The following is a 14,847-nucleotide window of genomic DNA, read 5'->3' as shown; positions in this document are numbered from 1 at the left end:
TTCCAAGACTGGGCCTGGTTGAGGGCTCAGCGCGCCCGGCCCCACCCTCCAGGTGAACCTGGGAATTGATGACGGGGGCCCCGCGCGCGGCGGACTAGGTTCCCGCGGGTCCTCGCGGCCGGGACCCCGCGCCCACGCGTCCCTGAGTCTCTTCCTCCCTTTGGCGCGCCGACGGCGGCGCGAGGGCCTCAGTCCCTGGGAAGCGACGGCCCCTCTGGTTCGTGAGACTCAGAGACCAAGGCCACCCCGGCTTAGCTCCGTTTTCCCCGAAAAACAGAGTCCTGTCCTTGGAAACGGTGACCCGCCCGCAGTTCAGGCAGCCCTTGTGGTGGTTTTTAAGACACCCCTTTCGCGGACACCCAGCGTTGATGAACCCAACGTTTCTTAGTCACTTCTCAGGGCGCCCTTTTTCTAACACTAAAGCGATTTATTGTCATCGTTGACTTATTCTGGTTTGAATTAGGGTTGTGTGCGTGGGAGCCCTGGCCGCTGAATGTCAGCCCTCCGAAGGGCTTTGTGACCTCCTCCAGCGGGGCAGGGATTTGTGTAGGGTCAGCATCTGGTAAATGTTTGCTGAATTGAACTCTTAGGTGAAAGGAACTGTTCTAGAACCACCAACTCAGCATCTGTGAAAAACTGTTCTAGAATCAGGCCCCCCTCCCCCGCCCCCGAATCTCGTTCTTTTTCCTGCGAAGCACCCGGTGCTGCGTGAGGCTTGAACCCAACCTGAGGGACCACAGCTGAGAAACCCCTGCCTGTGTCTGCCTGTGTCTGCTGTATCCGCTTGAACTCCTCAGGTGGTTCAGAGACTTTCCAGCGGTGTGATTAGGAGATGGCAGCTTTGCAAAGGAAAGGGCTGCAGGCGAGGATTCTCAGCTCTGAAGAAGAGGAGAAACTGAAAAGAGACCAAGCTTTAGTGTCTCATTTTAAACAGCAAAAACTGGAAAAAGAGGCTCAAAAGAACTGGGACCTTTTTTACAAAAGAAATAGCACTAATTTCTTCAAAGATAGACACTGGACCACCAGAGAGTTTGAGGAGCTCAGATCATGCAGAGAGGTAAACTGATATTACACCTTATTTGAGCTGTTCTTCATTTAAAATGTGTGGGAAAGGGGTACTTTGTTGCATTCCCAGGGGGAGTGTGAGGTAGAGAATTTATGAAGCCTGTCAGAGGCTTCCTAAGTCTTTGTACTTATAAATACACTGTTTGTCTCAAGTAGTTTTTAGTAGTTGCTGAGTTGTATGATACAGGGGAGTGAGGACGCTGTAAGTGCAGTCCTGTTGCCTAACAAAGGCCAGTCACGGGATTTTGGAATCAGTGACTGGTGAGGCTTTCAACCACTTCACACCGATGTATCAGCCATCAGTGTCATGCTTCTGTGTTATGACAGGAGAAGGAAAACTAGATAAATAAATGCTTTTTTTTGGTAAGTTAAAAAAAAGTGGGCATTTCTTGTTTCTTTAAAGCTAATCTGAAAGTTGTAAATGTTAAATTCATACTGAATAATTTCAGTGGCAGGTTCATAATAATGAACACTTTACCACGCCCCTTTTCTAGAACTTTCCACGTGTTCTGTAATTTAAGGCTTATAATAACATGGTGAAATTTGGCATTAGTGTTATCCCCACTTGCTGATGAAATTGAGCTGCAAAGCTGTTTAAGTGATTTGTCCAGTGATAGAACATGAGACAAGGGGAGGAGTCCAGATTTGAGGGCAGGCAGTTTAACCTCAGAGCCTGTTCTGTTAACCGTTATGCTGTGTTTTCTCCATTCTGAACTGCCCAACGTTGGACAGCAGATGAGGTATCAGTAGCTTTGGGTTATCAGTTCACTTGTTAATTGTCTGCTCCATGGGGACAGAGACCTTGTCTCATGTTCTGGACCTTTTAGCGTGTTTCTTCATTATGTAGATGCAGTATACTATAACTTTGGGTTCTTTTTCCTCAGTTTGAAGATCAAAAATTGACTGTGCTTGAAGCTGGCTGTGGGGTTGGGAACTGTTTATTCCCACTTTTAGAAGAAGATCCGAATATCTTTGCCTATGCCTGTGATTTTTCTCCAAGAGCAGTTGAATATGTCAAGGTTGGTGCACCATTTCTGTATTCTGTTCTGTTTATATTCTCCTAGGCTTGTTTTACCTGCCTTCTATACCCATTTGCTTCTTATGGTGCACGGGCTTAATTGTTCCACGGCGTGTGGGATCTTCCTGGAGCAGGGATCAAACCTGTGTCCCCTGCATTGGCAGACGGATTCTTAACCACTGCACCACCTAGGAAGTCCCCATTATTTCTTCAGCTCTCTTTTCTCTTCTTCTTCTGTTACTAAGTCCAAGCTCGCTCTGCTCACTGCACAACAGGCCAGTGAATCAGAGATGAGGTGCTGAGGCAAGGAATACAACTTTATTCAGAAAGCTGGCAGGCTGAGAAGATGGCAGATTAGCATCTCAAGAAGCATTTTTTTTCATTCGGAACTCGGACTCCTTTTATACATAGGAGGGGAAGGGGGCGGGGCCCACTGTGGCACTGACTGATGGCTGAGCAGGACCACTGATGGTCGCTGGTTGACAGTTGCTCACTGATGGTCACTTGCTTTGGGGGAGGGTCCCACCATGCTTCAGGTTGGGTCCCATCTGGGGAGGCCACTGTTACACTTATAGGATTACAGTTACTTGTATGTTATACCATTTGCTATTGTCTCACAGCTCGTGGATGCTGTTTTTTGTCTGTTTTTAACTTTTTTTCCCTTTGCATTTTCAGTTCGTGTAATTTCTTTTGTCTTATCATCAAGTTCACTGATTCCTCTTTAGGCAGTAGGCATTCCTATTGATGAGCCCGTCAAAAGCAGTCTTCATTTCTGTTACTATGTTTTTGGTTTTTAGCATTTCCTGGTGGTTTGTTTTGTAGTTTCTGTCTCTCTGAAATTACCTATCTGATCTTGCACATTGTCTACCTTTTTCACTAGAGCCTATAATATGTTAATCATAGTTATTTTAAAAGTCCAAACCTGTAGTTGCAACGTCTATGTCAGATTTGAGTCTGGTTTTCATGATCGTTTGTCTCTTCAGACATGTTTCTTCTTGCCTTTTGGTATGCCTTGTTCTTTTTTGTTGAGAGCTGGGTATGTTGTATAGGGCCATGGATACCGAGGTAGTAAGGATTTGTAATAATCCAGACAGAAGTTGGGCTCTATGTGAAGTCTGTTGTTGCTGTAGTTACTGGTTAGTTTCGTTGTTGCTATGGGCCCCAGAGACTTCAAACTCCACTGGTGACTTTGTTTTTGTTGCTCCTCTTAGCTTTGGGTCTTCCTTTTGTGCTGTTGCCCATGAAGAGTCTGTCTCTTGCAGCTTTGCCAGCAATCCGCTGTCGTTATTACTGGAGACTTGTTGGGAGGATGTGGGAAAGGAATTGTTCTCTAATGTTCTGATTCTCAGTTTTCAAACTGCATAATGGTCCTGTGTCTTATGGAGGTGGCCCCTCACAAGTGTTTCTACCTCTTCAGGAATAGAGCTTTTCTCTCCTATCCCTTCCCAACCTCTGTCTTCCTCTGTGATCTTGAGGTCATTCTCTCTGCAGATTAAGATTAGGTCTGGGCAGAGTAGTTCCCTTCCCCAGGGGCAGTGGTACTCCACCAGTCACCAGTGTCCTAAGGATACAGGCCTCAGGTGACTTTTCCCCTGCAGATTAAACCGCTTCTCCCTTAAAGGAGATTAGAAAGTCCAGCACCAGAAAGAGCACCATTGTCTCTGTGAAAGCCTGGTGATGTCCCGGGTGGAAACACCTGCAAAGGGTGGGGAAATCCTGATGGCTTCAGCCATCTGTAACAGCCACACAGCTTCATGCTGTATAACAGCCACGCGGCGTCATGCTGTAACAGCCACACAGTCTCCAGCTATTTGTCACATTTCTAGTTTTCTCTTCCCAGGCTGGATGGAGGCTACTGCCTCAGGTAAGCACATGCTTGCTCCCTGAAGACACCTGTCCCTTTTCAGATTTGGGGATGGCTGGTGGTTTTTTGAAATCTGTTCTTTCAAGGGTTCACATGAAGTTGCTGCCTGTCCAGCTTGTTTCCCATAAGGATGGGAGCTACGTCTGTCCACCTCTCTCCATCTCTGCCCTGGAGCTGGAAGTCTTTCATTCCTCTGAGAAGTCTGCTGTCCTCTAACACAAGCAGATAGACCTAGCTGTTCGAACAGTGAATTGAGTGAGAAATTCATTTTCTATTCCTGATAATGTCACCTTTGTAATCTACCTTTTTTAAAATCTAGTTGTCATTTTTGTCATCTGTCTTCTGTCATATACGCTGATGATCTCTCTCTATACCTGGGTCTGTTTGGGGACTCTGTTCTGTCTTCGTGATCTGTTTGTCCCTATTCTCAAACCACACTGTTTTAGTACTACATTTTGTGATGTGTTTTGATGTCCAGTAGTGTGCCTCTTCCTCCATTGTTCTTCATTTAAAAATTGTCTTGGCTATTCCTAAAGATTTTCACTTCCAGATGAATAAAATTCACTTTGTCAAGTTTCTAGATATCTGTGAGGCTTCAGTTGAGGTTGCATTGGATTTATAAGTGGAGTTATAAGTAGAATTGACATCTTTTCAACATTGAACCTTCCCATCCAATAACTTTGTGTATGTCTCTATTTATTAAGGTCCTTATTTACATTAAAGAAAAGTTTAACATTTTCCTCCGTAATGCTCTTATACATGTGTTGAAACCCGTCAACCAAAATGTGCCAGGAACACACTTGTAGTGAAAAAAAAAGTTAGGATTTATTAGCTTGCTGCATCAGGGAAAGATATACCCAGAAGAACTGTGCGAGCATCTCAGTAAGGGGAGTTGGAAGAACTTCTCACAGGATTTAGGATTGTAGTAGATGATTCAAAAGAGGGTTAAGGGAGCAGAGGCTGATTTTGGATTATCATCTCTCTGGAGTTACATGCTTCTAAAATGCTCAGTTTGGAACATGTGATAGACTGTGTACTCATTTAAAAATGATTTGTTAATATGTTTAAGGTAGATAACCAGTAAGGACCTACTATACAGCACAGGGAACTCTGCTCAGTACTCTATAATAACCTAAATGAGAAAAGAATTTGAAAAAGAATGGATACATGTATATGTGTAACTGAATCACTTTGCTGTGCACGTGGAACTAACACAACACTATTAATCAGCTATAGTCCAATGTAAAATAAAAATTTTTTTAGAAAGGAAAAAAATGATTTGTTAAGATGAAATCTTGCCCATTGTAGCAGTATTGAATACTACATGCTTTGCTGTGCAAACGGTTTGTTACTCAGTTTTACCCAGTAACGAAGTGATCGTTGACGTCTGTGCAGCAGGGTGCACGTGGAAATAGGGTCTCCTTTTGATGCTGTGTTTTTCTGTCTGTATCAACATGAATGTTATGTTAAAATTAAGTTTTGTTTTTCTCCTCTCTAGCAAAATCCTTTATATGACACAGAAAGATGCAGAGTATTCCAATGTGATCTGACTAAAGATGACCTTCTGGAACACGTGCCCCCAGAGTCTGTGGATGTGGTCACGTTGATATTTGTGCTCTCTGCGGTTCACCCTGATAAGATGCACCTTATCTTACAAAACATTTACAAGGTTAGTGGTTGGGAGCCTGCACTTGAGGGTTAGACGTCCTAATCTTTTCACTTATCTTCCCTCTGAGGCTCAGGCGCTGTCTTGATTCACACAGTGTCCCGGTTCTCATGAGGTGGGCTGTGTAGTCGGTATTTGGAAAGAAGTTTTCCTGTGTAAAATATCCACCCTAAATTCTAATTTGCCTGGTGGCCATCGCTGCCCTTCAGAGCTTGACCGGCCTTGGAGCAGGGATGATTTTGCAGCTGCCTGGGATCTGTGGAGACCTGCTGTAAAGTGAAAGGAAGCATGGGTCAGTGCACAGGAGCACACAGTCTGGGGTCAGGGCACCTAGAGTCAAATCTGGCTTCCCTGTGTAGGCAACTTCCTTTGCCTCTCTGAGCCTCCATTTCATTACCTGTGGAATGTTGAGATAAAAGTTCCTAGATCTTAGGAGTTGGGGGAGATTATGTAAGGTATGTACTAAGTGCTTAGTGCAGCACCTAGAAATACTGAGCGCTCTTTAATAAAAAGTCAGCTGGGGCCACTGTTATCATCACTCCCACCATCGTTAGAATGGGAAGAGCCCAAGCTGCTGAGGCCACCTGGAGACTCCACAGCACTCGGGGTAAAGTGGCACTCATAAGTCACATGAGTCAAGACAGGCCACCTTACCCTTCTTCCCTTGTCTGTAAAAGGGGGGGTCTTTCACTCATGGGGTTATTGTGAGATACAGGTAAGATAAGGTACGAGGTGCTTTGTAAGCTACACTAGAGGCTCTCTTAGCTAGCTGTACAAACAGTGGGTGACTGTGTTGATTAACTTAAAATCAACTAAGTCAAGAAATGATTTTTAAAAAATGATATATTCTTACCGTAAACGATTTATTATGACTTAAAATATGTAAAACTCATTTATCATTCTCTTCATGTAGAGCCAAGGCCTTTTCTTTGAGTATGGGGCCATTTATCTTACATGAATTACGTATGTAATAGAGTTTTGGTTTTTTCAAAAGCACAGCAAGAACTTAAAAACAATTGAAAAGTAATATGAGGGCAGATTCTATTATATTTTTACCCAGACTGTCAGAGTTGATTCTCCCACATAGCAGTTTGTTCAGTGCTTGTTTAACAAGTCTTTCCAAAGTATTCAATATACTTTTCATAGAAAATAAAACTGCTTTCTGTTCACATTCGTATTGCATTGTTTATATACTCGTATATAATGATAAATCTGAGTACAGTGGCACAAGCAAGCTTGGGAAGGAACACCAGTGACTGATGAGAGCACAAGCTCCCCGAGAGGCACTGGAGGGCAACGGCACACGGTCTAGAGAGCCTGGGCACCTCCCCTGTTCAGGGAGTCGAGACGTCAGTCTGTTTACAGAGGGAGTGGAAAGCGTCCAGCAAGCTGAGACAGTGGACATTAGCTGAGAGGCTCTGTGTATGTAGAGCTGTATGTTAAAATTTTACTCTGGTTAGTAATGAGGTAGAAATTTCAAGACATTGGAAACCTCTTAGGGAATAACTATTCTCACTGAAATATAATTTTTTAAAAAATTTGGATATTGCCACATTGGTTTTAGCCCTCCGCTTAGGAGGTTTTGTAAGGTTTTTTTCTCCTTACTCTCCTTTCCCTGCCCTGGCATATGAACTGATGAGAACCCAGCATATACCCACAGATGGGCATGAGACTTAAGCTGGGTAAAGAGGGAAGAGGGGGCCAATGGTAGCATCCCTGGTTTGATGGCTGAGGTGAACGTGAAAGATTATGAAAGACAGGGAATTAGAGAGCTGGAAAAAGGGGGGGTGGTCAGAGAGGGGCAGTACTGTGGGAGCGAGTGATTAAGGTAGGGTGGAGGACGAGATCTTTGGAAGAGAGGAGCTTCAGTCCTTGAGGCCAGCATGTTTGGAAGGATAATCCGCGTGCATGTTGAAATTGATGGGAATTAAGAATGGAGTAGTATGAGGCTAAGAGCATAAGCGAGAAGACACTCTCATCATGCAGGGGAGGGAAAGGACCCTGGAACTGATAGGTGACAGTAGCAGTGAGGGGCAGTGGGGGATGTGCTCTGATGACGGCACATTTAGAGCTGGGGCTTCGGGAGGAGGAAGGGGGATGCACAGAAAGCAGCAAGGGGATGAGGAGGACCCCAGCCCCAACCCCACCACCAGTGGTGCGAGGGCCACGGGAGGAAGCACAGCCTGACTCGAGAGGGTGCAGGGAAGACTGCGTCCTTGGGACAGTCATGTTTTCGTTAGCTCAGGAGTGTGAAGGGAATGTTCAGGATACCAGTGACCCCACCGATGGCAGGTTTCAGGGACTGGGAAGGAGCGGGAGGTAGCAGGGGCAGAGTAAGGAGTACCTGGTGCCCTGTGGGGACACGCGTGCCCACTGCCATACTCCGCTCATCGTGGCACTGGAGGTCCTAGTCAGCTGGGGAAGCCCAGAGACAGGAATGAGGCTTTTAGAATGAGAGACAAACAAAACTCATTGTTTGCAGATAATGTAATTGTCTACTGAGAAAACAGTAAAAGAACTACACAAGTGTAAGGAATGTACTCAGTGCCGCAGAACTGAACACTTAAAAAAGAGTAACATGCGTTTTGCAGTCTCACTTTTCCACTGCATGTTACATGTTTTATTTTACTTTTTTGTTTGGTTTTGAGTTTTTTGTAGACTTTTTTTTGTTGTTGTTGAGGAAATTGACAAGCTGACTCTAAATTTACATGAAGGAACAGAGTCAAAACATTCCAGAAGAAGGAGGCTACAGGGAGATTTATATCCTACCAGATATAAAGGGTTATTACAGCTACAATTATTAAGACGATGGTATTGACAGAGGGATAGATAAATTGACAAATGGAATATGATACCTTAAAAATAGGTCCATGTATATATGGAAATTGGACAGTTAATAGAGGTGACGTTGAAGATCACTGGGAGAAGGACTGCTCAGTAAATGATTCTGGGACCATTGGTAGTCCACATGGGGAAAAACCAAAATTGTATTCCTACTTCACATCCTGTACAAAAGTCATTCCAGGTGGATTTAAAGACTTAAATGGAAAAGACAAGAGTTTAAGCCTTTCAGAAGAAAATGCAGGAGAAAATCTTTGACTTCATAGTGGGGAAAATTTTCTCAAAGACTCAGAAACATTCTATGCATAAAGATGATTGCAATAAAATTAGGAGTTTCTGTTCTTCAAAAGACAATATAATTTAAAGAAATTAAAAAGACAAGGTGGGAAAAGTAACTTAAAATCTGTTCAACTGAGGGACTTACCTGGTGGTCCAGGGAAGTTAAGACTCCGAGCTTGCACTGCAGAGGACACAGGGAACTAAGATCCCACAAGCCACATGGTGAGGTCCAAAACAACAACAACAACAACAAAAACGCTTAGCTTTAGTTGCTTAGTGTCCAGAATGTGTAAAGAATTCCTGGGTAACAGTAAGAATGACAGTAGAAAAATGAGCAAACACGGTCATTTTATAGAAGAGAACACACAAATAGTGAGTTAACATATGAAAAGATAACCTTAATAACCCAGAAAATGGGAAATAAAACCATAACGAGACACCATTAGATTAATAAGATCAAGTCCGACAGAGCCAAGTGTTAACGAGGATATGCCTGTTCTTGATTTAAATGGAAACATACAGCATGTTGTCTGTATTTTAGTAATAATAATACGTTACATTAAAAAAAAAAGTTGACTTGAGCTGTCCCAGTCCACACCTGCCCCCTGTTGTAACCTTTCTTACGGTAACAAATTCCATTTCAGCCGTCCTCCTGTTTTTACCCCCTAATAGAAATCCTTTTTCAGCTGGCCTGGAACGAGCCCCTGCAGCAGTGGTGCCACCGTACATGGTGCCTGGTGCATTAATTGGAGATCATGGCCTCATCAGGAAGTTACCGGAAGAAGCAGTCTCTCTGCCTCTGACAGTCAGCCTCCCTTTGTGCAGCTCTGCAGTCTTGCTAAAACAACCACAGTAATAAGCTCTTGTATGGTAGAGCTAATTACTCTAGGATGTTAGCACCAGAGGAATTTTTAAAGCACATAATTTTATACTGAAAGGCAGCCCTGAAGTTGAATTCCCTCATTTTTGGAATAGAATGGTAAAGTAAAAATAGACCAGATTTGTCATTAGAAGACGAGATTTTGGTCTTCCCTGTGCCACTGACTTGCCTTGAAAGCCCAGGCGAGTCACTTGTCTTCTGAGCCTCACTCACTGTGGAGTGGGTCTCGTTGACCTCGCCTGCCTTCTTCCTGGAGCTGTTGGGAGGTGAGAAAACCCGGTGACTGCACAGCCCCACCATCAAAGGAGGAGTTGTTACCGTAATAACGGTTACTATGTACACCGAGGCCTAATAGAAATATGGAGACAGAGATTTTGGAGGAAGAGACAGATGCCCCTATTTTTCTGCGTGGCAGAAGGGAAGGCACAGCAGTCTAGCGCCTCAAGAACTGTGCCCCCTGTCCTTGGGAGTCAGGGAAGATTTTATACGTGGGGGCTCGCAGTCTGGGGTACGTGATAAGGATCAAGTTGGTGGAGGGCTTGCATTCTTTTTCCTTCACATTATTCCAGAATAGTCATAGCTGGCGTCAGGCCACCTGGAAATGGGGTCTGGCAGTTTGTTGATTGTCCGTTTGCCTCCAGTTTATCTGCTGGAGACCTTCTTTCTGAAATGCAAAAAACAAAAAAGCCCCACAACACTACAGGGGGTGATTTATTACAATGGTCGTATGGAATGCAGCTTCCAAGTTGTAAATAAGGTTAGCGAGTGAGAGACAGGATGTACCTCACACAGAGCTAAGGGTGATAGGTGCCACGTGTAATTGGTATAGTATCAGGGAGTTAGCTTCCTGAAGTAAAAATCTAGTTACTACAGATTAGTGACAGCTAAAGTAAAACAAGGAATGATTAACTTTCACGCCAGGTTATCTTTCTCCTCTAGCTTGTTCGACATTCTGTTTTCCTTGCTCTCAAGAGGAAAAAGAACAATCACCTCTATTTGCATTGCCACAGTTTCCCCCACTGCTAGTTTATTCCCTCCATATCATCGGAGAAACTCACTTCTCTTTGTATTGCGACAGAGTTTGTACCGTAATTACTATCTTACGGACAAGAAAACACATTCAGAGGGATGAAGTGACTTGTCCACGGTCATTCAACCAGTTAACGGAAGAGCTGGGATATGGTTCAGGATTTCCCAAATTCCTGAATGAGTGTCCCACGCAGGCTTTCCTTCCTTCTGAAATTAAGAATGAGTCTTTCTCATACAAACTAAAATTTTCAGATTTTTTTCCTTCTCAGTTATTCACATTTTAAAATTTAGCATTTCTGACCAAGGTAAGAATGTTTTTATCCAGGAGGCTCTTTACTGGCAATATTTTAAATGCATGCTGGTGTTGATAAGAATTTGCTAAATGAGAGACTTCCCTGGTGGTCCAGTGGTTAGGACACCGCAATTTCAGTGCTGAGGGCTCGGGCTCAATCCCTGGTCAGGGAACTAAGATCCCACATGACGTGGGGTGCAGACGAGAAAAAAAAAAAAAAAGACTTTGCTAAATGAGGAAAGCTGCAGCACACTTCCAAGTATTATGGGCAGTCTTTCACATTTTATTCAAGAAGAGGAAACACATCAAATTACCTCAGAAATCTATAATAGGTAGTATATGTCATATGTCTTCAAAATCATCTGTGGATGTGATGAGTCAGAATATATTTAATAAAATCAATGCCCCCTTTTGAAGTCCACTCTCACTTGGTAGTGTTACGCAGTTTGAAAGAATCCCCACATAAAAAGCAAGCGTCACAGTGAGTACCACTTTCTTTTCATTCTGAAAAGCATGTGGCTATTTGCTTTGTAAGAGAGAGGCAGTCATACCGCGCCCTGCGGATTTTACCCTCCAGTGCTTGAGACCCCTGCTCTGTGGCAGCTGTTTCTGAAAGGCTGTAGTGTGGGCCTCCCACCAGGGCCTGACACTGGTCACTTCTCTACACACTGCCCTGTCCTGAGGAGGCTCTGCCTCAAATCAAGAAGTGCAGCGATGTGGGAGGAAGACTCAAGTTACCCCTTCCCCCACAGCCTCTCTCATCTTGTCAGCTGTGAGAAGGGAACCGGAATGACCCCCCCATCCCCCCGTCCAGGGCTAACAGATGTCCCTGAGCCTGCAGCGTGATGCCTTTTGACCCAAATGTGAGTCCTGACTGCCCTACTTAGTAGCTATTGTGTGATCGTGGGCACATCACTTCCCTCTTCTGGTACTAGCTTCCTAGTCTCCCAGAGGGTAATCACACTCCTTCCTTCCTCTCAGAATTGTATGAAGACCCCATGAGAAGACGTCTGGTAAGCTGTAGGGGGCCGTTCACTGTGCGCATGGTGGGCAAGCCGTACACAATTGTAGCTCGGGAGACCAGAGCTGAGACTCAGGGTAAAGGCAGGCCAAAAAAGTCAGTAAAAAGCCAAAGTGACATCGTATTTTTTTTAATTGGGGTATAGTTGCTTTACGATGTTGCGTTAGTTTGTGCTGTACAATGAAGTGAATCAGGTATTTGTATACATATGTCCCCTCCCTCTTGGACCTCCCTCCCAACCCTGTATTTTTCTAAAGAGACAGCTTGCCTCCAGGGTCGTGGATTAGGAGATGGCTAATAAAATGGTGGGAAAACATGCTTAGTGAGGATCCGATTGTTTCCTCTGATGTCTTTAACATTTTAATTGTGTGACACTGGACCTTCCAGAGAACTCTCCTTAGTGCTCAGGATGTACTCCTCCAGTGCATGGGACGCTGCCAAGTCTTAGCACACCTTTGCTTAGCAGGCCCTGTTCCTTCGTCCTATAGGTATTGCAGTCTGGCCCTTTCATAGCTGTCACAAATGTAAGTTATTTTCATCCCTAAATTAATTGGATTTTACTTTATAGTAAGCTCTGACTTGGTCCCCGAGTTATGTGCAGCCTGTTTTGTTTCATAGGTATTAAAACCAGGCAAAAGTGTCTTGTTCCGCGACTACGGGCTGTATGATCATGCCATGCTCAGGTTTAAAGCCGGCAGCAAACTGGCAGAAAACTTTTATGTTAGACAAGATGGGACCAGATCATATTTCTTCACTGATGGTAAGATTGCTGGAATCTGTCTTGACTTCTCTTTCCTTGATTGCATTGTCACTGTGGTACCTGTTTGGGTGGGGACGGCTGTATCCCCCCCGCCACACACACAGACACATACACACACACACAGATGGATACAAGTTCCTGGAACATGCCCATTCACACGCACCCACCACTTTCCAGCACCGGCTGTGAGCTCACGAGCCCCCTCTGGTGACGGTGTCCAGTTAGTGAGCTGGGTCCGTGGACAGGCTCTGAGGCACCGTAGGCATGATACCAGCAGCTGTGCTGGAAACCGGGGAGGGCAAACCAGCATCTTCACTTCATTCACTCAGAAATAAAGCAGATAGGACAGGATAGTGCCTTGAGATTACTTGAGTCTCACAAAGGTAAGAAACCTTTTTTCTGTAAGTGATTGAAACTGTGTTTAGACACACAAACTTGCTAGAGAAGGGTCTTTAAAAGGTCATTCTTGATAAAGCCATCCAAACACCGAACATAATTTTAGTCTTTTAGGTATTTTGAACATTGGTGTTAAGCCTGCTTAACACAGGCACACCTCATTTCATTGTGCTTTGCAGATGCTGCAGTTCCCATAAGTGGGAGGTTTGTGACACCACGGTGTCGAGCAAGTGTGTTGGCACCACTTTTCCAACAGCATTTGCTTACTTCATGTCTGTCACATTTTGGTAATTCTCGCAATATTTCAGACTTTTTCATTATTATATTTTCTATGGTGGTCTTTGATGTTACTACTAAAACTCACTGAAGGCTCAGGTGATGGTTAGCAATTTTTAGCAATAAAGTACTTTTAATTAAGGTCTGTACATTGTTTTTTTAAACACGTTATTACACACCTAATAGACTACAGTATAGTGTTAACATAACTTTCATATGCACTGAGGAAGCAGGAAATTCCTGTGGCTCACTTTATTGCAGTATTTGCCTTTATTGCGGTGGTCTGGAGCCGAACTCACAGTATCTCTGAGGTATGCCTGCAATCTGAACCATAAGGTAATTACCTTCTTAATCTAATTTTTACATTTTTATTTCTTGAAATGAAATATTCTCTTAAACTCAAATATAAAGCTAAAAATGAGTGATTATCATTAAAACTACAAAACCATAAAAACGTTTGGTGAAAATTAAAAACTTGTTTGAATGTTTTGGATTCATGAAACCTGATTAAACCAATTGTAAATAATTGAGAAGATGCAGTAATATTTGTGAAGGGCTTCAGAGCACATTCTTTGGAGAAACGCCCTTGATAGGTCTTCGTGTTTGCTACATAGCCATTCTTTTTGTTTCACTTAACCTGTAGTGATGTATTACTTGGATTAACTTTTCCTTAGGGTATGTCACCATCAGACGATTTTTTTCTCCCCACTCTGGTTTTCCTCCTTCATGTTAGGATAGGTGAGGTGCTGGATGTAAACAAATAGTGCACGCACACAGCTCGCATGAGTACAGCCAGTCTGGAACTGTGTTTCTTTTTATTCAGACTCTTTACCTGGAGAATCATAATAAGGCAAGCAGGGTGTACTCCAGGTTGTTCTTAAACTTTTTTGGATATTGTTTATTTGGGAGTTTGTGTTTGACAGGGTTAAGTAGGAGTTTGTCAACTTTCCAGAACAAAACCTTCTTTACTGTTTAGCTTGAGGTTCTCCTTCCATTAAGGACACTCTGTCTCAGCCTCCCGCCACCCTCACCACGCTCAGCGGTGCAGTGGGGTCCAGGCTGCGAGCACTGTCCCTCTGCTTGTCTTCTAGAATTCCTGGCGCGGCTCTTTCTGGACACAGGTTATGAAGAAGAGGTGAACGAGTATGTGTTTCGTGAGACGGTGAATAAAAAAGAAGGCCTGTGCGTGCCACGGGTTTTCCTTCAGAGCAAGTTCCGAAAGTCTCTGAAGAACCCAACTCCTGTGACCCCGGGCCTGGGCCACGAGTCCTGACCTTTCACAAGGTTGACGTCCGTGCCTCCCCTTGAAGAGGAAAGGTTAAAGTCACTCTTTTTATTTTGTATATTTTTGTATTTTAACTTTTTAAAATGAATATATATAACTTTTGAATTAAAAAGTAGCAAGTGGGTGTGTGTTACAGAAATATAAATATAAATTGCAAGGCCTGAAAGGGAAGCAT

General features: G+C 43.8%; 1 protein-coding gene across 8 annotated transcripts in view; it reads left to right on the top strand.

Moving 5' to 3' along the window:
* Positions 1-14,847, top strand: part of METTL6 (methyltransferase 6, tRNA N3-cytidine) — a 35,342-nt gene that overhangs the window by 97 nt on the left and 20,398 nt on the right. For 3 of the 8 annotated variants that reach the window (XM_057737834.1, XM_057737832.1, XM_057737833.1), the window contains exons 1-6: positions 5-1,057; positions 1,950-2,084; positions 5,446-5,616; positions 12,444-12,479; positions 12,574-12,715; positions 14,479-14,704. In XM_057737834.1, coding sequence (XP_057593817.1) covers positions 833-1,057; positions 1,950-2,084; positions 5,446-5,616; positions 12,444-12,479; positions 12,574-12,715; positions 14,479-14,660 — 891 coding nt within the window. In that variant the 5' untranslated portion in view covers positions 5-832 and the 3' untranslated portion in view covers positions 14,661-14,704. Of the gene's footprint in view, positions 1-4; positions 1,058-1,949; positions 2,085-5,445; positions 5,617-12,443; positions 12,480-12,573; positions 12,716-13,648; positions 13,724-14,478; positions 14,844-14,847 lie in introns of those variants that run through there. The other 5 variants (XM_057737836.1, XM_057737831.1, XM_057737837.1 and 2 more) reach the window with 5 other exon arrangements.

Source organism: Hippopotamus amphibius, chromosome 6 (genome assembly GCF_030028045.1).
Source record: "Hippopotamus amphibius kiboko isolate mHipAmp2 chromosome 6, mHipAmp2.hap2, whole genome shotgun sequence".
NCBI classification, from domain to species: domain Eukaryota; kingdom Metazoa; phylum Chordata; class Mammalia; order Artiodactyla; family Hippopotamidae; genus Hippopotamus; species Hippopotamus amphibius.
Note: the sequence above shows the minus strand (reverse complement) of the source record. Positions and strands in the feature narration are given on the sequence as shown.